This window comes from Oncorhynchus mykiss, chromosome 25 (assembly GCF_013265735.2).
Source record: "Oncorhynchus mykiss isolate Arlee chromosome 25, USDA_OmykA_1.1, whole genome shotgun sequence".
NCBI classification, from domain to species: Eukaryota; Metazoa; Chordata; class Actinopteri; order Salmoniformes; family Salmonidae; genus Oncorhynchus; species Oncorhynchus mykiss.
In genome coordinates, this window is record NC_048589.1 from 25,220,598 (window position 1) to 25,244,373 (window position 23,776).

The window sequence follows — 23,776 nt, forward strand, 5'->3', positions numbered from 1 at the left end:
TGTGTTGCTTATTTTTGAATGCTGCGATGCTGCGTTGGACCTTATTATAGGGTAGGAGGGACACCCTTCCCAGATGCACACGTCTCTCCATGTCCAGCCAAATACTCTGGCGAATACGCTGACGAATACGCTGGGGGCATATCCCATAAGTGAAATCCCACTCATACTATCAGAGAACCGGGGTTACAGTCGTAACCTAAAGTTTTCACATACAAACTTTATATGTCCAAACTCAATCAAATATGCATCCCAAAAACAACATGTTCGCTGTGGTAGAACGTTTATTTTGATTGGGTACTTTCTGTGTTTATTAGAGTGCCATCAGGTAGCCTGATATCAGATGCCAATGTAAACAGGATTATTAGGGAAATCATTCTTCTTGCAAAGCATGTCAACATTTTAATCAAGCTATTAAATTAATCTGACTATCCACAATAATCACATTATAATGTGCATGTAACCGTATTGTTTCTACCAGTGTCTTTCTCATCTTCACAATAAGTATTCAGTGATATTGGCCAGTCTGCTGTTGATTTTAGGCTAGAAAGTTCCTGAGAAACTTACCATTTATGGGAAAGTTTGAGCTCTGTGTGTGCGTAAGTCAAAATGAATGGCATATGCCTCAATTAATTGCACAACTCTTTTCTGAATGTCACGGATCCCTCCAGAACATTCATTACGCACACCTGGCCCCTATTCCCAGTGATTAGTAATTGTATAAGTGTGTCTTTGGTTTACCATTGTCCTGTAGACTATTGTTACAATGTCTGTTGGTTCGTGTGAGTACCTGTGCTGTGTGTTTTGGCTTTCTTTCCATTGTGGATTTCACAGATGATAACGGGCCTCGTTTCTGTGTGTTAATCATTGTGAACTTGTGTTATTTATTCGAGGTACTCCTCACTTTTGTTTGGGTTTCAACCCTGTGTTTTGTCTAGTGTTTGTTTGGGTTTCAACCCTGTGTTTTGTATAGTGTTTGTTTGGGTTTCAACCCTATGTTTTGTATAGTATTTGTTTGGGTTCCAACCCTGTGTTTTGTATAGTGTTTGTTTGGGTTTCAACCCTGTGTTTTGTATAGTGTTTGTTTGGGTTTCAACCCTATGTTTTGTATAGTGTTTGTTTGGGTTTCAACCCTGTGTTTTGTATAGTGTTTGTTTGGTTTTCGTCCCCATGCCTTTACACGGCACGCTGTAATTTGGGTGTAATAAAAACTCCTATTACGCATTCCTGCGCCTGTCTCCTGGCCCCTCATACCAACGTGACACTGAAATGTAAAGGGCTTTAAGTTGTCTGTTGGGATAACTTACCCATTTCAGCAATGTCTAACCTCTAACACTCACTAATGAGCTCTTATCTCTTCCCATCCACAGAGAAGAGCTAACGACCTCCCCTATCCCCCTCTCTCTACGACTTTTACCTCCCCTGAGATGAGTGCCAAGTCAGCCATCAACAAAGAGGTGTTCACACCCCACGATGAGAAGATGCTGGTGGCTGTGCAGGTGAAGAGGAGGACCAAGAAGAAGATCCCCTTCCTGGCTACTGGAGGACAGGGAGACTACATGACCTTCATCTGCCTTTCAGGTACTACAACCTCCTCCACCTTCCTCTTACCCGTTATTCTCCTGGCATTTTCCTCTCCTCCATTCCTGCCCTATCCTTTCCTCCCCTCTGGTTTTCTTCTCCTCTATTCAGTCTTCCCCTTCATGTGCCTGCTGAGTATTCTGATAACCACTGCTATGACTGGGCCTCTGGCTTCTGTGCTGACGATGACCTGCTCTACACTGACAGGTTTCATGGCTGTTGCATGTGGTCATAATATCCCTTCAAGTGACAAGCTTCCTGAGGGCAGTGGTGTGTTTGTTGTATATTTTTGTATGGATATGTTTTGCTGGCCTGAGTAGGGTGTGCTGTGCGAGGCATGCCCAGAGAAGTTCTCCTCACTGTCAGTCTTATTAGCCTGGAATTGATGTAACATGCTAACGACCCCAGTCACATTTCAACACACGGCCTCTTAAATTCACCATCTACAGTGGCAAGAAAAAGTGTGTGAACCCTTTGGAATTACCTGGATTTCTGTACAAATTGTTCATAAAATTTGATCTCATCTTCATCTAGGTCACAACAATAGGCAAACAGTCTGCTTAAACTAATAACACACAAACAATTGTTTTCATGTCTTTATTGAACACACTGTGTAAACATTCACAGTGGAGGGTGGGAAAAGTATGTGAACCCTTGGTTTTAATAATTGGTTGACCCTACTTTGGCAGCAATAACCTCAACCAAATGTTTTCTGTAGTTGTGGATCAGACCTGCACAACAGTCAGGAGGAATTTTAGACCATTCCTCTTTACAAAACAGTTTCAGTTCAGCAATATTCTTGGGATGTCTGGTGTAAACTGCCCTCTTCAGGTCATGCCACAGCATCTCAATCGGGTTGAGGTCAGGACCCTGACTGGGCCACTCCAGAAGGCGTATTTTCTTCTGTTGAAGCCATTCTGTTGTAGATTTACTTCTGTGTTTTGGGTCGTTGTCCTGTTGCATCACCCAACTTCTGTTGCGCTTCAATTGGTGGACAGATAGCCTATCATTCTCCTGCAAAATGTCTTGGGAATGAATTTTTCCGTCGATGACAGCAAGCTGAGGAAGCAAAGTGGTTTCTTATGTGGTGTCCTCCCATGAACACCATTTTTTAGTGTTTTATGTATTGTAGACTCAACAGAGATGTTTGCATGTTCCAGAGATTTCTGTAAGTTTTTAGTTGACACTAGAGGTCGACCGATTATGATTTTTCAACGCCGATACCGATTATTGGAGGGCCAAAAAGCCGATACCGATTATTTTTTTAATTAAAAAAAATAAATAATAATAAATATATATTATTTGTTTAAATTTGTAATAATGACATTTACAACAACTGAATGAACACTTCTTTTAACTTAATATAATACATCAATAAAAATCCATTTAGCCTCAAATAAATAATGAAACATGGTCAATTTGGTTTAAATCATGCAAAAACAAAGTGTTGGAGAAATAGAAGTGCAATATGTGCCATGTAATGTTTGAGTTCCTTGTCCAGAACATGAGAACATATGAAAGTTGGCTGTTCCTTTTAACATGAGACTTCAATATTCCAAGGTAAGAGGTTTTAGGTTATAGTTAATATAGTATTTATAGGACTATTTCTCTCTATGCCATTTGTATTTCATATACCTTTGACTATTGGATGTTCTTATAGGCACTATAGTATTGCCAGTGTAACCGTGTAGCTTCCCCCTACATCGAAAACAGCCACACTCGAAGCGGCGTTACCCATCGCTCCACAAAAGCCGCGGCCCTTGCAGAGCAAGGGGAATAACTACTCCAAGTCTCAGAGCGAGTGACGTTTGAAATGCTATTATCGCACACCCAGCTAACTAGCCAACTAGCTAGCCATTTCACATCGGTTACACCAGCCATTAGGCTGATAGGCTTGAAGTCATAAATAGCGCTGTGCTTGCGAAGAGCTGCTGGCAAACACCGTTCCTAGTCCATCATTGAAAATAAGTATGTGTTCTTAAATGACTTGCCTAGTTAAATAAAGGTATTAAAAAATTGCCGCCCAAAAATAGCCATTTCCGATTGTTTTGAAAAATTAATCGGCCATTCTGATTGATCGGTCGACCTCTAGTTGACACTCTAGTATTCTTCTTAACCTTATTGAGCATTCTGCGCTGTGCTCTTGCAGTCCTCTTTGCAGGTCAGCCACTCCTAGGGAGAGCAAAAACAGTGCTGAACTTTCTCCATTTATTGACAATTTGTCTTACTGTGGACTGATGAACATCAAGGCTTTTAGAGATCTCCTTTTTTCGAGGTATGGTTCACATCAGGCAATGCTTCTTGTGAATAGCAAACTCAAATTTTGGGAATTTTTATTTGTTTTTATAGGGCTCTAACCAACATCTCCAATCTCGTCTCATTAATTGGACTCCAGGTTAGCTGACTCCTGACTCCAATTAGCTTTTGGAGAAGTCATTAGCCTAGGGGTTCACATACTTTTCCCAACTTACACTGTGAATGTTTAAATGATGTATTCAATATAGACAAGAAAAATACAATAATTTGTGTGTTATTAGTTTAAGCACACAATGTCTGTCTATTGTTGTGACTTAGATGAAGATCAGATCAAACTTGATGACCAATTTATGCAGAAATCCAGGTAATTCCAAAGGGTTCACATACATTTCTTGCCACTGTAATTCGCTCTCTGAAGAGCCTGTTTAGTGTTGCTGAGCCAATATAGTGGCACATTAAACCAATTTAAGGCTTGGTTTAGTGTCAAAGCCATTTACATGGATTACATTTGCTTTGGAATTTAATAATTTAAAAAAAACTGAAATTGGGTTTTAAATTGTTAATAAAATATGTGTTTATCCTCTGAAGTATTGCACTCTAACTCAATCAGTTATGCATTCTAATTTAGGAGACACTGAGAATAACGGGTACAGACCACTTTCCCTTGGCTGCTGAGTGGCACTTTAACCCATTCTGCAATCCTATTTAACCATTATTTGGCAGCAAATCATGCCATCTCAAGCTCTCAACTCATTTAATATGTGCAGTGTAGGAATTAATGTATCAGTTACACACAACCTTGAAGACCAGAACTACCCTGCTGGTTTAAGTTTCTTCAGAGTGGTGTACGTGCCAACAGTTCATTCTACCTGGCATAATTGAAATCCATAAATCACCTTATTCTTCTAGCTTCAAGTGAATGGCTTTCATCAAGCAGCGATATGCTGTGACAGACCATGTACTGGACTGAAGTGGTTTGTTTATATTGATGTGTTTATGATCCAATATTGTACATTGGTTTTATGTGAGGAAGGTTTTGAACAAGTGTGATTTTTATCAGTATTCACCACTAGACTAGATTTGCATCTCTTGCATGTAGAAATTGATCTGTAATAGAATCCCTAAAGGTATTGATTTTGTGTGTGCATGCCTGCTAGGGCTAGCAATTGCCAGGAACCACACGATTCGTTATCACGATACCTAGGTGCCAATATGTATGGAGATTCGATACTGTGATTTTATTGCAATTTGATGTTCCAAACATATTGCTCACTATATGTTTGCTGAAGAGAGACAAGTGAGCATGAGTAAATTAGTTTTGTACATTGATGGAAATAAAAGTGCTGAAAATATGTTAGTTCACAATGGAAAAAGAAGATGGAGAACAAGCTAAAGCAGAGGTAGGCAACTAGATTCAGTCGTGGGCTGATTTTTGAGCAGATGTTGGGCCGTAACATAATTATAATAATTTTCACACTGAAAATTGACCACAACTAAGCCCAAAAAGAGTTTGACACAATCACGTCTCTTTTTTATTTTATTTGTGGGAATACTTTGGAACAGATTCCCTACCCCCCCCTAGAAAAAAAACCTGGCCCTAGGGAGGATGAAAATATTAAAACCCCTTTAGACAGACAACTGTAATTGGACAAAAACGAACAGGGCTGAGCTAGCTGTATACTGGGTTGCATCATGTAGGCCTTTGCGTCTGTAATTTAAAAAGACACTCATACACTATGTCATCACTATTGTGTTGATTGATTCATTGGCCTTTGTAGATTCTGCCATTACGCTCCTGAACTTGCCACTAATGAGCTGTGGAGCTTCTCAAAGTGTGTTTTTTCTTCACCTCAAACAGCAAGTGAACAAGTTCACACATCCATCGAGAATGATAATGGTTCCTTAATTTATTTGAAATCTTTCCAGCTCTCTCCATTTTTGAAAACCACACGCCTTGATGTGAAAGGAAAACATGTTATGCTCTGATCCAGTGGAAACATCATAAAATACCTGATTACTTCGTATCCCTTGCACAAATACAGTTGTCTGTCCTGAGCTCACTTTCACAGGAAACTCAGAATAGTTAATACAATGTTGCAAGTTTGCCATCTAGCTGTGGGGGTCCCAGTTGATACAATGTTTCAAGTTCAAGGTTGACCAATGGAGGACCCGCTGTCGCACAAATTTTAGGTTATAAATGCAAAGGTTACCGGGGTTTCTTAACCCTCTCCTCAGGCCCCCTAGACGTGATTATTTTAGTTCACTTATCATCAAGCCTTTTACTAACTGAATCAGGTGTGCCAGTTTTAGGGTTAAAACTAAAATGTGAAACGTCTGGGGGTGGGTCCAAGGAGAGGGTTGGGAAACCCAGGTTTAGGTTTTAAAAACATTACGTTTCCCCTGGCCAGGCCCAAATGGGATCAGAGTACATAGGCTTCTCTTGGCTACCTGCATCTGTGGTTGTTATCAGTAGGCTACAGTTGATCAGACTGAAGCACAGACTAATTGTGCACATTGACAAATCATGAGGCATTTTATTTAATAAAACATTTTGGGTGGTGGGTATGGTCTTCCATATAAAACAGATCGTCACAATGAATTCACTTATACTTTATTTGCTTTTACCACGTAATGTTTTGTATGATATTGATAACAGAATAAAGCCTGGTTTATTGTAATGTAGGCCTACTGTACTTTTTTTTACCACATCTCTCCCCAGTCTCTCCTTCATATCTCGTTGTGGGAATAGGCCCCAAGTGAGCACTGGGAAGAAACTAATCTGAATACACTTGATTCCCTGTCTTCATTTACATTTTACATAACACATAACCAATCTGAGGTACTGTAGCGTCTTCTGCTCTCCTCTAGAGACGATGTCGTTGTGGGCATGGATGCTTGCTATCTTCTGTATCATTCATTCATTTACTTTCACTGTAACAACCAACAGTGCCTTCAGAAGGTATTCACACCCGTTTACTTTTTTACACTTTTTGTGTTACAGCCTGAACTTAAAATGGATTAAATTTAGATTTTCTTTTGTCACAGGCCTACACACAATACCATACCATAATGTCGGTGGGCAATTTTACAATTAATTAAATATGAAATGTCTTGAGTATAAATGTTCAACCCATTTGTTATGGCAAGCCTAAATAGGTTCAGGAGTAATGCTTAAGAAGTCACATAAAAAGTTGCATGGACTCACTCTGCGTGCAATAATAGTGGTTAACATGATTTTTGAATGACTACCTCATCTCTGTACCCCACACATACAATCTGTAAGGTCCCTCAGTCGATCAGTGAATTTGAAACCCCGATTCAACCACAACGACCAGGGAAGTTTTCCAATGCCTAACAAAGAAGGGTAGATGTTTAAAAAAAAAAAAACATTGACATTGAATATCCCTTTCAGCATGATGAAGTTATTAATTACACTTTGGATAGTGTATAAATATACCCAGTCACTACAAAGATACAGGCGTCCTTCCTAACTCAATTGCCGGAGTGAAGAAAACCGCTTTGGGATTTCACCATGAGGCCAATGGTGAGTTTAATGGCTGTGATAGGAGAAAATAAAGATGGATCAACAACATTGTAGTTACTCCACAATACTAACCTAATTGACAGAGTGAAAAGAAGGAAGCCTGTACAGAATACAAATATTCCTAAACATGCATTCTGTTTGCAACAATGCACTAAAGTAATACTGCAATAAATGTGGCAAAGCAATGCACTTTTTGTCCTGAATACAAAGAGTTATGTTTGGGGCAAATCCGATACAACACATTATTGAGTACCTCTCTCCATATTGTCAAGCACAGTGGTGGCTGCATCATGTTACGGGTATGCTTGCCGTTGTTAAAACTTGTTGAGGATAGGGGGCAGTATTTTCACTTTGGATGAATTGCGTGCCCATAGTGAACTGCATCCTACTCTGTCCTAGATTGCTAATATATGCATATTATTATTAATATTGGATAGAAAACACTGAAGTTTCTAAAACTGTTTAAATTATGTCTGTGAGTATAACAGAACTCATAGGGCAGTTATCCAAACAAGAAGTGAAATTCTGAATGTGGGGCAACTTTGACGTCATCGCCCCCTCCTTTCTCAACAAGATATGGATCTGGTAGCACTTCCTACGCCGTCCACTAGATGTCTTCATTCAGTAGAAAGTGGAATGGAGTATTTGCTGTGAACTTTGACCGAATGGGAGGGGAAATAGTCAGTGTCCCGACAAATGCCATTTTCCTGTGGCGCATTTCTCTGTGGGTGCTACCGCTGTTCCATTTGGCTGCAACTGAAAATGTATGATCCGGTTGGAACGTTATTGGATATATATGATAACATCCTGAAGATTGATTCTCTACTTACAATTTATTCGACCTGGAATATATCTTTTTGAAGTTTTCGTGCGAGTTGTCCTGGACCAGCAGTCAGTTTTGGGCACGTGAGCTGAAAGTGATAGCAAATGCAGCTAATTGGGTGGTGGAGTTCCCTAAGGGGAACTCCTTGCCATAACAGGTTTTAAGGACTGGGGAGTTTTTCAGGATAAAGGGAATGGAGCTAAGCACAGGCAAAATCCTAGAGGAAAACGTGGTTGTCTGCTTTCCACCAGACACTGGGAGATGAATTCACCTTTCAGCAGGACAATAACCTAAAACAAAAGGCAAAATCTACACTGGAGTTGCTTACCAAGAAGACAGTGAATTTTCCTGAATGGCAGAGTAACAGTTTTGACTTAAATCTGCTTGAAAATCTATTGCAAGACTTGAAAATGGTTGTCTAGCAATGATCAACAACCAACTTGACAAAACTTGAATAATTTTTAAAATAGTAATGGGCAAATATTGTGCAATCCGGGTCTGCAAAGCTCTTAGAGACTTACCCAGAAAGACTCATGGCAGTAAATATTCAGTATTCAGACCCCTTGACTTTTTCCACGTTACATTACAGCCTTATTCTAAACTGTATTAAATTGTCCCCCACCCCCCTCATCAATCTACACACAATACCCATAATGACAAAGCAAAAACAGGTTTTATACATTTTTGCTATTTTATAATAAAATTATAATAAATGGAAATCTAATTTACATAAGTATTCAGACCATTAGTACTTTGTTGAAGCATCTTTGGCAGTGATTAAAGCATCAAGTCTTCTTGGGTATGACGCTACAAGCTTGGCACACCTGTATTTGGGGAGTTTCTCACATTCTTCTCTGCAGATCTTCTCAAGCTCTGTCAGGTTGGATGGGAGTGTTTGCTGCACAGCTGTTTTCAGGTCTCTCCAGAGATGTTCGATCAGGTTCATGTCTCATTCTGGAAGGTTCTCCCATCTCCACAGAGAAACTCTGGAGCTCTGTCAGAGTGACCATCAAATTATTGGTCACCTCCCTGACCAAGGCGCTTCTCCCACGATTGCTCAGTTTGGCTGGGCAGCCAGCTCTAGGCATAGTCTAGGTGGTTCCAAACTTCTTCCATTTAAGAATGACGGAGGCCACTGTGTTCTTGGGAACCTTCAATGCTGCAGAAATGTTTTTTGGTAGATCTGTGCCTCGACACAGTCCTGTCTCGGAGCTCTCCGGACAAGTCCTTCGACCTCATGGCTTGGTTTTTTTCTCTGACATGTACTGTCAACTGTGGAACCTTTTTATATAGACAGGTGTGTGTGCCTTTTTGAAAATCATGTCCAAACAATTGAATTTACCACAGGTGGACTCCAAGGTTAATCAATGGAAACAAGCACCTGAGCTCAATTTCGAGTCTCATAGCAAAGGGTCTGAATTAGAGGTCGACCGATTATGATTTTTCAACGCAGATACCGATTATTGGAGGACCATAAAAGCCTATACCGATTAATCAGCCGATTTTATTTGTAATAATGACAATTACAACAATAATGAATGAACATTTATTTTAACTTACTATGAAATATCAATAAAATCAATTTAGCTTCAAGTAAATAATGAAACATGTTCAATTTGGTTTAAATAATGCAAAAACAAAGTGTTAGAGAAGAAAGTAAAAGTGCAATATGTTCCATGTAAAATATGTGCCATGTAAGAAAGCAAACGTTTCAGTTCCTTGCTCAGAACATGAGAACATATGAAAGCTGGTGGTTCCTTTTAACATGAGTCTTCAATATTCCCAGGTAAGAAGTTTTAGGTTGTAGGAATTATAGGACTATTTCCCTCTATACCATTTGTATTTCATTAACCTTTGACTATTGGATGTTCTTATAGGCACTTTAGTATTGCCAGTAACAGTATAGCTTCCTTCCCTCTCCTCGCTGTGCTCGAACCAGGAACACCTCAACAATTAGCGCGCGCTAACTAGCCAGCCATTTCACTTCGGTTACACGAGCCTCATCTCGGGAGTTGATAGGCTTGAAGTCATAAACAGCGCAATGCTTTTTTTTTTAACCTTTATTTAACTAGCCAAGTCAGTTAAGAACAAGGTACAAATCTGTCGTTCTGCCCCTGAACAGGCAGTTAACCCACTGTTCCTAGGCCGTCATTGAAAATAACAATGTGTTCTTAACTGACTTGCCTAGATAAATAAAGATTAAATAAAGGTGTAAAACAAAAAACAAAAATCAGCAAATCGGCGCCCAAAACTTGAAATCGGTCCTAATTAATCGGCCATTCCGATTTTAATCGGTCGACCTAAAGTCTGAATACTTATGTAAATAAGGTATCTGTTTTTTATTTTTTAATACATACAAATTTCTGAACCTGTTCTCTTTGTCATTGTGAGGTATTTTGTGTAGTTTGCCGAGGATTTTTAAAAATCCATTTTAGAATAAGGCTGTAACATGACAATGTGGAAAAGGTCAAGGGTTCTGAATACTTCCGAAGGCACTAAGTAGGTCTACTACTACGTCTTGTCAGGATTGTGCTTTGTGGAGCGTCACAGATGCTGTCCCTCTATATGGCTTATTTGCCTGTAGGAGCTTCACTACCTACTGTGCTATAACTCTACACTGTTCTGCCTAGTAGCAGAGCCTTTGACTCGGATTTGCGTTGCGTGGGGGTTGTTGAGAAAAGGCAAAAGGCATGGAGCGACAGTAGTTTGAGTATGTTGCGCCCATGAAGTCAGCCAGCAATATGCTGGGTAAGTTGTGTGTGGGGTGGGGGTTTGATATTGCCCAAGGATGCCCTTGAAGCTAGCCAGCTTTGCCTTACTTCTCTTTTTGCCGTGTGTGTGTGTGTGTGTGTGTGTGTGTGTGTGTGTGTAATTTGTACACTTCTGTGTGGGGGAAGTCCCCAAGGATGGGGATGGCCATGGCAATACGGAGAGTTTATTATAGACACTAACACAATAAGCAATAGAGAAAAATCTTTGCTACAGTAAGGCTGCTGTGTTGACATGGCCACCATACTGACCTAGGATCAGTGTTCCCAGAGGGCTCTCCTGTACTTCACTCTTTCTGACCACTGAACATGGTGTACTACTACTTCCAATGACCCTAGGCAAGATGGACACCGCTCTAGTTCTCTGTTTTGGAATACTTGGGTACAAAATGTTACCAAGTAGCCAGAAGCGGAACTAGTGCGTGGGTCATGGGAGCTTACTTATATTACAATTGACGACGTCCATTCAAACATGAATGGATTTATGACACTCAAAAATGACACTCACAGTTTTCTGCACGCACAAAACAAATATTAGTCAGCAAGGCTCTTGATCCAGGTGGGTATTCTCTGAATTCTCTTTTGAATTAGTTGTGAGTTCCATACTGTAGATCACCTGGCACATGCTGCACAACAGTGAGTGACTCACAAGGCTCCGGTCTCTCATCGTTGTGTGCTTGTACACAAACACCACGTGACACATGACTTGGCACTACCTTAAGCGTCCTAATAATGTGACCGTTGAAATTAAGAATGCAATGTTCTTTATTTCCTAACGTATTATATAATTTGACTGCAGGTATTTACTTAAAGTAGCTACAATTATTCAAATGTCTACAAAAAAAAACTTAAAAGGAATATTTTCAACAATATTGACAGTATTGGAAAAACCCTACTGTGGCTTTTTCTTGGAAAAACCCTACTGTGGCTTTTTCTAAATACTCCGGTATAATGTATATATGGTAAACCGCCAAGCCTAATATTTCCAAGTTGGCTCATTTGAAAATGTTGGTGTTCTCAATGTATTGACAGATGCAGGTTTGTGGACGTCAGGTGTGGGTGTCTGGTGTTGGTTTTGTGAAATGTTTCTTATTCTTCTCTCAAGGCTGATGATGCAGAGACTGAGGATTCATGCTGTACTTTCAGTATTTACAGAGACGATAGAAATATAATGCAGCCCACTCTACTCCCTCAGCCACATCAGCAGGAGGCAAAGCAATATATTACAAACTAAGCCCTCTATGTGAGACTGTTTACTGTTGTGGGTGGGTGGATGGGTGGGTGACTGTGTCTGTGAATGTGTCTCTGTGGGCATGGCTGTCTGTGTAGAACTATGTATGTGTCTGCCTGTGTGTTCATGTTTGTGCGTCAATGCCAGTAATTGGGACATTAGTTAGATTTGTATGCACCAGACCCAGCTGTAATTAACCAGCCTGGCTGTAATTAACCAGCCTGGCTGTAGATCATGCAGCTCCTCTCAGGCCCTATCCTTCTCAATCCCTCTGTCATGCAGGGAGCTTTAGTTAAGAGACCTGGGTGGGAGGATGATACTGATATATGGATAATCCTCAAGGAGGGAGGGAGGGAAGGAAGGTGAAAAGTGACAGGATCCATGTCACCCATCGTTGTCCTCCTCTTCTTTCTTAGCAAGTGTCACTATATAGTACACATACATGCACGCACGCACACAGACACTCACACAGACACCCACACACACACACAAAGCGGGTGGAGCTGGAAAGATGAAAGGTTGAAAGGCTCAGGTGTGTGGTATTGGACTGAGGTATGTGTAGGGGTCTAAAATCCACAGTGTGGAGAAAGTGGATGGAATCACCGAATCCAAACATTAAAACGGACTTCAACAATATTCAGAAATGTATTGAACCTAGTAGAGAATATTTGTTTATTTTATTAATCTGCCCAAGTTTATCATAAAACAGGAACCGAATGCATCAGTGATTCGTATTTCCTGCATCTTTCGGAAGAGGCAACAAACTTTCCCCGTCTGTGAATGTGCGGTTCGAGTGTCTATCACTTTGTGTAGCCGTTAGCGATGATGCCCATGAAAAGTCTTAGTCTTCTGGTAGATGGAGAGACTTTTTACAAAACCTTCTCAATTAAATGTTAACTACAAAGTAGCCTATGCTTACCTGGCAGAATAATATCAGAATTGTTTGCATCAATCCAGTGTATTTGTTTAGGAAATCCTACCATGTGTGCTACAAAAACACTGCTAAATAACAGCATCTTGCTAGATGCACACTGGAGTTAAAGGATTAACTACCTCAAAAGTGGTCTCATTTTTTTATGCCTGTTACTCAGGCCCAGAAGCTAGGATATGCATACAATTGGTTGATTTGGATAAAAAACACTCTAAAGTTTCTAAAACTGTTACAATTATGTCTGTGAGTATAACAGAACTGATATGGCAGGTGAAATCCCGAGGACGAACCATCCCCCCCAAAAACATAATTTCAACCTACCACTGTTTTCAATGGCTGTCACTCAAGTCAGACTGTTTTCTCTGCTACCGCACGGGAAGCAGTAGCGGAGCGCCAAGTCTAGGTCCACAAGGCTTCTAAACAGCTTCTACCCCCAAGCCACAAGACTGCTGAACAAGTGATCAAATGGCCACTGGACTATTTACATTGACACCACTGATTTGTTTTGTACACTGCTGCTACTCGCTGTTTATTATCTGGCCAAATATTGAAGAACAGTCAACTTTCGACTGGATTTTCTATTTCATTAACAGCATAATGATGATTAATAAATATTATAATATATGCCATTTAGCAGATGCTTTTATCCAAAGCAACTTAATCGTGTGCATACAAATTCTTATTTATCTTCCTGTTGTAGAATGTAGCGATCATAGTGACTTGTACTATTGGTTACTCAAAATAAGCCAATAAAACCAATGTCTTGCTTGAAGTTTCGCTACCCTTGATTTGGTCTTTAAAATCCACCACAGCAGCCATGCACTATGAATAAGGACTGGAATGATACTAGGATTGCGTTCGGTCCATTCATTAGACTGGTGTGTTTAGTGACCATCCCATAGAGTTCACCCTGGTATCCCCAGAGTGAATTACACGCTTACCCATTCAATCACACTCATGAATTTTTGACACACCTACTAATTCAAGGGTTTCTCAAAATTGTTTACTGTTTTCTACATTGTAGAATAATAGTGAAGACATCAACATTATGAAATAACACATATGGAATCTTGTACTTGCCAAAAAGCTATTAAACAAATCCAAATATAATTTAGATCCTTCAATGTAGCCACCCTTTGCCTTGATGACAACTTTGCACACTCTTGGCATTGCCTCAACCAGCTTCATGTGGAAGGCTTTTCCAATAGTCATGAAGGAGTTCCCATATGCTGACTTGTTGGCTGCTTTTCCTTCACTCTGCGGTCCAACTCATCCCAAACCATCTCAATTGGGTTGAGGTCGGTCACTGTGTAGTCAAGGTCATCTGATGAAGCACTCCATCACTCTCGTTGATCAAATAGCCCTTACACAGCCTGGAGATGTGTGTTGGATAATTGTCCTGTTGGAAAAACAAATGAGTCCCACTAAGCGCAAACCAGATCGGATGGCATATACAGTGCCTTGCGAAAGTATTCGGCCCCCTTGAACTTTGCGACCTTTTGCCACATTTCAGGCTTCAAACATAAAGATATAAAACTGTATTTTTTTGTGAAGAATCAACAACAAGTGGGACACAATCATGAAGTGGAACGACATTTATTGGATATTTCAAACTTTTTTAACAAATCAAAAACTGAAAAATTGGGCGTGCAAAATTATTCAGCCCCCTTAAGTTAATACTTTGTAGCGCCACCTTTTGCTGCGATTACAGCTGTAAGTCGCTTGGGGTATGTCTCTATCAGTTTTGCACATCGAGAGACTGAAATGTTTTCCCATTCCTCCTTGCAAAACAGCTCGAGCTCAGTGAGGTTGGATGGAGAGCATTTGTGAACAGCAGTTTTCAGTTCTTTCCACAGATTCTCGATTGGATTCAGGTCTGGACTTTGACTTGGCCATTCTAATACCTGGATATGTTTATTTTTTAACCATTCCATTGTAGATTTTGCTTTATGTTTTGGATCATTGTCTTGTTGGAATACAAATCTCCGTCCCAGTCTCAGGTCTTTTGCAGACTCCATCAGGTTTTCTTCCAGAATGGTCTTTTGCAGACTCCATCAGGTTTTCTTCCAGAATGGTCCTGTATTTGGCTCCATCCATCTTCCCATCAATTTTAACCATCTTCCCTTTCCCTGCTGAAGAAAAGCAGGCCCAAACCATGATGCTGCCACCACCATGTTTGACAGTGGGGATGGTGTGTTCAGCTGTGTTGCTTTTACGCCAAACATAACGTTTTGCATTGTTGCCAAAAAGTTCAATTTTGGTTTCATCTGACCAGAGCACCTTCTTCCACATGTTTGGTGTGTCTCCCAGGTGGCTTGTGGCAAACTTTAAACTACACTTTTTATGGATATCTTTAAGAAATGGCTTTCTTCTTGCCACTCTTCAGTAAAGGCCAGATTTGTGCAATATACGACTGATTGTTGTCCTATGGACAGAGTCTCCCACCTCAGCTGTAGATCTCTGCAGTTCATCCAGAGTGATCATGGGCCTCTTGGCTGCATCTCTGATCAGTCTTCTCCTTGTATGAGATGAAAGTTTAGAGGGACGGCCAGGTCTTGGTAGATTTGCAGTGGTCTGATGCTCCTTCCATTTCAATATTATCGCTTGCACAGTGCTCCTTGGGATGTTTAAAGCTTGGGAAATCTTTTTGTATCCAAATCCGGCTTTAAACTTCTTCACAACAGTATCTCGGACCTGCCTGGTGTGTTCCTTGTTCTTCATGATGCTCTTTGCGCTTTTAACAGACCTCTGAGACTATCACAGTGCAGGTGCATTTATACGGAGACTTGATTACACACAGGTGGATTGTATTTATCATCATTAGTCATTTAGGTCAACATTGGATCATTCAGAGATCCTCATTGAACTTCTGGAGAGAGTTTGCTGCACTGAAAGTAAAGGGGCTGAATAATTTTGCACGCCCAATTTTTCAGTTTTTGATTTGTTAAAAAAGTTTGAAATATCCAATAAATGTCGTTCCACTTCATGATTGTGTCCCACTTGTTGTTGATTCTTCAAAAAAAAAAACAGTTTTATATCTTTATGTTTGAAGCCTGAAATGAGGCAAAAGGTCGCAAAGTTCAAGGGGGCCGAATACTTTCGCAAGGCACTGTAGCTGCAGAATGCTGTGGTAGCCATCCTTGTTAAGTGTGCCTTGAATTCTAAATCAATCACAGACAGTGTCACCAGCAAAGCATCCCCACACCATCACACCTCGTACTCAATGCTTAACTGTGGGGACCACACATGCAGAGAATTTGTTCACCTACTCTGTTTCTCACAAAGACATGGATGTTGGAACCAAAAATCTCAAATTTGGATTCATCAGGACAGATTTCCACCGGTCTAATGTCCATTGCTTATTTATACTTATCTTATACTTATTTTCCACCATAATTTGCAAATAAATTCATTAAAAATCCTACAATGTGATTTTCTGGATTTTTTTCCTTCTCATTTTGTCTGTCATAGTTGAAGTGTACCTATGATGAAAATTACAGGCCTCATATTTTTAAGTGGGAGAACTTGCACAATTGGTGGCTGACCTAAATACTTTTTTGCCCCACTGTACTGTAACACTTTTGTGGGAGTGAGGGGGATTATTTACTTTATTACTCAGTGAACGTTACTTTTGCACACATGTAAACTTGTGCACTTTAACTATGTCTACTATAGTGGGCACTATAACCGTAGCCACTACAATAGAGCAAAATAGAATGCCTGTTTGTTTCATTTTATTTCTACTTTAACCTCTCTGATCTCCCAAACCCGGATCCGGTATCGTGACTACAGCCTCAAGCTCATTACCATAACGCAACGTTAACTATTCATGAAAATCGCAAATGAAATGAAATAAATATGCCATCTCTCAAGCTTAGCCTTTTGTAAACAACACTGTCATCTCAGATTTTCAAAATATGCTTCTCAACCATAGGAAAACAATAATCTGTGTAAAAGTAGCTAGCTAGCGTAGCATTTAGCGTTAGCATTAGCGTTAGCATCCAGCACGCAACATTTCAACAAAAACATAAAAGCCTTCAAATAAAATAATTTACCTTTGAAGAACTTCTGATGTTTTCAATGAGGATACTCTCAGTTAGATAGCAGATGTTCAGTTTTTCCAAAAAGATTCTTTGTGTATTAGAAATAGCTCCGTTTTATACATCACATTTGGCTACCAAAAAAACCCGAAAATTCAGTCCTCAAAACGCGAACTTTTTTCCAAATTAACTCCATAATATCGACTGAAAACATGGCAAACGTTGTTTAGAATCAATCATCAAGGTGTTTTTCACATATCTCTTCATTGATATATCGTTCTTGGACGCATGGTTTCTCCCCTATATCAAATGGAAAAGTACAAGCAGCTGGCAATTGCGCACCGAATTCCACGCAGGACACCAGGCGGACACTTGGAAAATGTAGTCTCTTATGGTCAATCTTACAAATACGTCACAATGCTGCTAAGACCTTGGGGGAACGACAGAAAGTGTAGGCTCATTCCTTGCGCAATCACAGCCATATAAGGAGAGAATGGAAAACAGAGCTTCAGAAATTCAGCTGGTTGACGCATCATCTTGGTTTCGCCTGTAGAATGAGTTCTGGGGCACTTACAGACAATATCTTTGCAGATTCTGAAACTTCAGAGTGTTTTCTTTCAAAAAATGTCAAGAATATGCATAGTCGAGCATCTTTTCGTGACAAAATATCGCGCTTAAAACGGGAACGTTTTTTATCCAAAAATGAAATAGCGCCCCTAGAGATCCAACAGGTTAAGATGTTTTTTCCCCAAGTGCTATATTTAAGCAATAAGGCCCGAGTGGTATTTAGCCGTGTGTTATTTAGCCAATTTACCAGGCTAAGGGCAGTTCTTATGTGCTACGCAACTAGTAGTGTCTGGTCACAGCCCTTAGCCATGGTATATTGTCCATATATCACAAGCCCCCGAGGTGCCTTATTGCTATTATAGGCTGGCTACCAATGTAATTACAGTTAAAATACATGTTTTGTCGTACAATGGTATACAGTCTGATATACCATGGCTGTCAGCCAACCAGCACTTGAACCAAGCAGTTTAATTTGATTTAAACAATGGGTGGGTCTATTCCAGAATGCTGATTTGGTTAAAACCGGGCAATTTTTTTTGTTATTTACTCTGTTCCATCTGATTCCACAATCCACTGTCTCATCAGCCCAGCCAAGCAGTTTATAAACTTGATCTCCTCTGAACAGCAGTGTCCTGATAAGTGAGCACATTTTCTATGCCAGGCAAAATCGTGCCTTATTAGCTCATTGTTATTGATGTGTCCAAATAAATGTCTCTAGAAAACAGCTTATGCAAATGCAGCTACTTTGCAGCTACTTTGCTGTTGTACTGTTTGTTGTGAGTTGGCTAGCTAGCAAACAAGGGATAAGAACTTTGCCAGCCTGTATGGCAATGGAACAATTAGAACAAATGACTGGGTCGCATCCATAGATACAGAACAAAAAGACTGAACGACTTTGTTGCGTCTCTGTCAACAAAACCAATAGATTGAACGATCAGCCAGCTTGGGTAGCAAGCCTAGATTTGTGTTGGGACTATATCTTGTGGAAGGATGACATGGTATGATTTTAAATTCATAAAAATTATGTTAATGGCCTCCCGGGTGGCGCAGTGGTTAAGGGCGCTGTACTGCAGCGCCAGCTGTGCCATCAGAGTTCCTGGGTTCGCGCCCAGGCTCTGTCGTAACCGGCCGCGACCGGGAGGTCCGTGGCCTAGCGTCGCCCGGGTTAGGGAGGGCTTGGTCGGTAGGGGTGTCCTTGTCTCATCGCGCACCAGCGACTCCTGTGGCAGGCTGGGCACAGTGTGCGCTAACCAAGGTGGCCAGGTGCACGGTGTTTCCTCCGGCGCATTGGTGCGGCTGGCTTCCGGGTTGGGTGCGTGCTGTGTTAAGAAGCAGTGCGGCTTGGTTGGGTTGTGTATCGGAGGATGCATGACTTTCAACCTTCGTCTCTCCCGAGCCCGTACGGGAGTTGTAGCGATGAGACAAGATAGTAGCTACTAAATAATTGGATACCACGGAATTTGGGAGAAAAAGGGGTAAAATTCAAAAAAAAATAAAAATAATAATGTTAATGAAAATATGTCAATCATTATTTGAGTATGTTGGTAACCCTCGGGCCTAACACCCGTGTCAATAGGCATCTCGGGCCTAACACCCGTGTCAATAGGCATCTCGGGCCTAACACCCGTGTCAATAGGCGTCTCGGGCCTAACACCCGTGTCTATATCCTCCAAACACCGGTTTCTCTGGCATTATCATCTAAGTGTGTGTGTGGTCACAAGCGTTCTATTATAAAGGCTGTCATGGCCAACTGCATTATTAGTGTATAGTTTACTCTGTGAACTCGAGTGTCATTTGCAGTAAAGTCTAGGCAACAAATAACATTGATTGCTTTCCTTAAAATGTTTAGCTATTAGTTTTTATTTTACACACAGAGACTGATCATGTAGAACATATTATTTGTTTAATTAGTAAAGAGTTAAAACCTGCATTTCAAGAAGGGACACAGCCTAAAAGGCACTAGAAATTAGCAACAACAAACTAGTCACCTTTTGGGGCCTCACCAGTTTGGACCCATCAGACCAAAGGACAATTTCCACCAGTCTAATGTCCATTGCTTGTGTTTTTTGGCCCAAGCAAGTCTCTTCTTCTTGGTTTCCTTTAGTAATGGTTCCTTTGCAGCAATTCGACCATGAAGGCCTGATTTATGCCGTCTCCTCTGATCAGTTGAGGTTGAGATGTCTGTTACTTGAATTCTGTGAAGCATTTATTTGGGCTGCAATCTGAGGTGCAGTTGACTCTAATGAAATGATCCTCTGCAGCAGAAGTAACTGGGTCTTCCTTTCCTGTGGCGGTCCTCATGAGAGCCAGTTTCATCATAGTGCTTGATGGTTTTTGCAACTGCACTTGAAGAAACCTTCGAAGTTCTTGAAATGTTCCATATTGACTGACCTTCATGTCTTAAAAAAATGGACTGTCATTTCGCTTTGCTTATTTGAGCTGTTCTTGCCATAATATGGACTTGGTCTTTTACCAAATAGGGCTATCTTCTGTATACCACCCCTACCTTGTCACAACACAACTGATTGGCGCAAACACATTAAGAAGGAAAAAAATTCCACAAAAGGTAAACCTGCTGGTTGAGAGAATGCCAAGAGTGTGCAAAATTTGTCAAGGCAAAGGCTGGCTACTTTGAAGAATTTAAAATATATTTTGAGTTGTTTAACACTTTTTTTTGTTGTTGGTTACTACATGATTCCATATGTATTATCTAATAGTTTTGACGTCTTCAATATTATTCTACAATGTAAAAAATAAAAACCCTGGAATGAGTAGGTGTGTCCAAACTTTGACTGGTACTGTATGTTGGGAAACACCTAAGTTAACGCCCTCCTTGGTCTGTGGCTATTGCTGGAAACCTGTAGGGTAAGTCCAGGCGTGGACCGGATAGGAGGAAGACTGGGGAATGGAGGATGTTCTCCAGGGACTCAGCATCTGATGGGCCTTATTGGAAAAGAGGCTGCAGATGCAGAAAATATGAGTGGGGTATTTTTACCCAAATGCGTTTTAATAGGTTTGTGGTTTTCCAAAACCCTGAGGAGAGAATATACACTGAACAAAAATATTAATGCAACATGTAGTGTTGGTCCCATGTTTCATGAGCTGAAATAAAAGATCACAGAAATGTTCCATACACACAAAAAGCTTATCTTCTCTCAAATTCTGTGCACAAATGTATTACCTCCCAGTTAGTGAGCATTTGTCCTTTTCCAAGATTATCCATCCACCTGACAGTTGTGGCATATCAAGAAGCTTATTAAACAGCATGGTCATTACAGAGGTGCACCTTGTGCTGGGGATAATAAAAGGCCACGCCACACGTCTCAAGTTTTGAGGGAGTGTGCATTTGGCATGCTGACTGCAGGAATGTCCACCAGAGCTGTTGCCAGATAATTAAATGTTCATTTCTTTACCATAAGCCGCCTCCAACGTTGTTTTAGAGAATTTGGCAGTATGTCCAACCGGCCTCACAAACACAGACTACGTATATGGCGTTGTGTGGGCGAGAGGTTTGCTGATGTCAACGTTGTGAACAGAGTGCCCCATAATGGCGGTGGGGTTATGGTATGGGCAAGCATAAGCTATGGACATCAAACACCATTGCATTTTATCGATCACAATTTGAATACACGTAGATACCATGATCATTGCCGCGCCATTCATCCGCCACCATCACCTCATATTTCAGCATGACAGATGTCGCAAAGATCTGTACACAATTTCTGCAAGCTGAAAATGTCCAAGTTCATCTTAGCCTCCATACACACCAGACATGTCACCCATTGAGCATGTTTGGGATGCTTTGAATTGACTTGTACGACAGCATGTTCCAGTTCCTGCCAATATCCAGCAACTTTGCACAGCCATTGAAGAGGAGTGGGACCACATTCCACAGGCCACAATCAAAAGCCTGATCAACTCTATGTGAAGGAGATGTCACGCTGCATGAGGCAAATGGTGGTCACACCAGATACTGACTGGTATTCTAATCCACGCCCCCACTTTCTTTTATGGTATATCTGTATCCCAAGTCCTGTGAAATCCATAGATTAGGGCCTAATAAATGTATTTAAATTGACTGATTTCCTTATATGAACAGTAATTCAATAAAATCTTTGAAATTGTTGCATGTTGCATTTATTGTTAAGCATGTAATGTTACTCACCAAATACTGATCCAGATTTCGGTGTTCTGTAGTTTGCTACACAGTAAAGGGCAATGCCATGTCTTCTACCTTTCCAAACAAAGCCAACTTGACAGTATGTTCCCAATTTCATTTTGTATTTCTTAGTGTAAGCATTAGCAGTGATTCAATTTATTTCCAGTAGGAACCGAACTGCTGCCACAATGGCATTTAATGTACCCCTGTTGTTTTCACACAGGCTTATTTTTTTTAAGCCATGCTGTGCAGGAATATGCCATGCGAGGAACAGTGCAAAACAGAGATGGTAGATTCAGATAGCAGTAAATCACAAAGTTTGCCTTAAAGGATGTAAACTCTTTTGTAAAAAGGCATGTTATACACGTCCAGATGTTTATTTATTTGATTTCAATTTGTTTTGACAAGCTTACCCCACCAGCAATAGACTTCCTCATGCTTGTTCTGCAGTTGCAGGGGCACAGATAAAACATGAACAATCACTCTCTCAACACATGGAAATGGTGACAGAGGGAGTGGAGAGAAAGAGAGACCGAGAAGGAGAAGGGAGGTGAAGAGGTCATCGCTCTGTCTTCCTCACCATTTCGCTGGGCTCCTTCCCTCCTCTCCTTCCTCTCTGTCGCTCTGGGCTCCTTCCCTCCTCTCTGTCGCTCTGGGCTCCTTCCCTCCTCTCTGTCGCTCTGGGCTCCTTCCCTCCTCTCTGTCGCTCTGGGCTCCTTCCCTCCTCTCTGTCGCTCTGGGCTCCTTCCCTCCTCTCTGTCGCTCTGGGCTCCTTCCCTCCTCTCTGTCGCTCTGGGCTCCTTCCCTCCTCTCTGTCGCTCTGGGCTCCTTCCCTTCTCTCTGTCGCTCTGTGCTCCTTCCTCCTCTCCTTCCGCTCTGTGCTCCTTCCCTCCTCTCCTTCCGCTCTGTCGCTCTGGGCTCCTTCCCTCCTCTCCTGTCGCTCTGGGCTCCTTCCTCCTCTCCTGTCGCTCTGGGCTCCTTCCCTCCTCTCCTGTCTCGCTCTGGGCTCCTTCCCTCCTCTCCTGTCTCGCTCTGGGCTCCTTCCCTCCTCTCCTGTCTCGCTCTGGGCTCCTTCCCTCCTCTCCTGTCTCGCTCTGGGCTCCTTCCCTCCTCTCCTGTCTCGCTCTGGGCTCCTTCCCTCCTCTCCTGTCTCGCTCTGGGCTCCTTCCCTCCTCTCCTGTCTCGCTCTGGGCTCCTTCCCTCCTCTCCTGTCTCGCTCTGGGCTCCTTCCCTCCTCTCCTGTCTCGCTCTGGGCTCCTTCCCTCCTCTCCTGTCTCGCTCTGGGCTCCTTCCCTCCTCTCCTGTCTCGCTCTGGGCTCCTTCCCTCCTCTCCTGTCTCGCTCTGGGCTCCTTCCCTCCTCTCCTGTCTCGCTCTGGGCTCCTTCCCTCCTCTCCTGTCTCGCTCTGGGCTCCTTCCCTCCTCTCCTGTCTCGCTCTGGGCTCCTTCCCTCCTCTCCTGTCTCGCTCTGGGCTCCTTCCCTCCTCTCCTGTCTCGCTCTGGGCTCCTTCCCTCCTCTCCTGTCTCGCTCTGGGCTCCTTCCCTCCTCTCCTGTCTCTCTGCCTCCTTCCCTCCTCTCCTGTCTCTCTGTCTCTCTGTCAGGAGGAATGGACCAAAAATCACCCAACTTATCGTGGAAGGCTACACAAAACAAAGGCAATGCTACCAAATACTAATTGAATGTATGTAAACTTCTGACCCACAGGTAATGTGATGAAAGAAATAAAAGCTGAAATAAATCTCTCTACTATTATTCTGACATTTCACATTCTTAAAATAAAGTGGTGATCCTAACTGACCATAGGCTTTAATGCAATTTCCATCTTCACAAAGCTGATCACTGGAGGAGGAATACTAACATGTAATTTGAAAGGTCATCTT

The 23,776-nt window shown here is 41.5% G+C and overlaps 1 protein-coding gene across 2 annotated transcripts in view; it reads left to right on the plus strand.

Annotated features, from left to right (window-relative positions):
• The first annotated feature begins 1,400 nt into the window (after positions 1 to 1,400).
• LOC110505701 (syntaxin-binding protein 6) overlaps positions 1,401 to 23,776 on the plus strand; it is a 107,787-nt gene continuing 85,411 nt past the window's right edge. For both annotated transcript variants that reach the window (XM_021585092.2, XM_021585093.2), the window contains exon 1: positions 1,401 to 1,578. In XM_021585092.2, the coding sequence (XP_021440767.1) occupies positions 1,425 to 1,578 (154 nt within the window). In that variant the 5' untranslated portion in view covers positions 1,401 to 1,424. The remainder of the gene's footprint in view (positions 1,579 to 23,776) is intronic.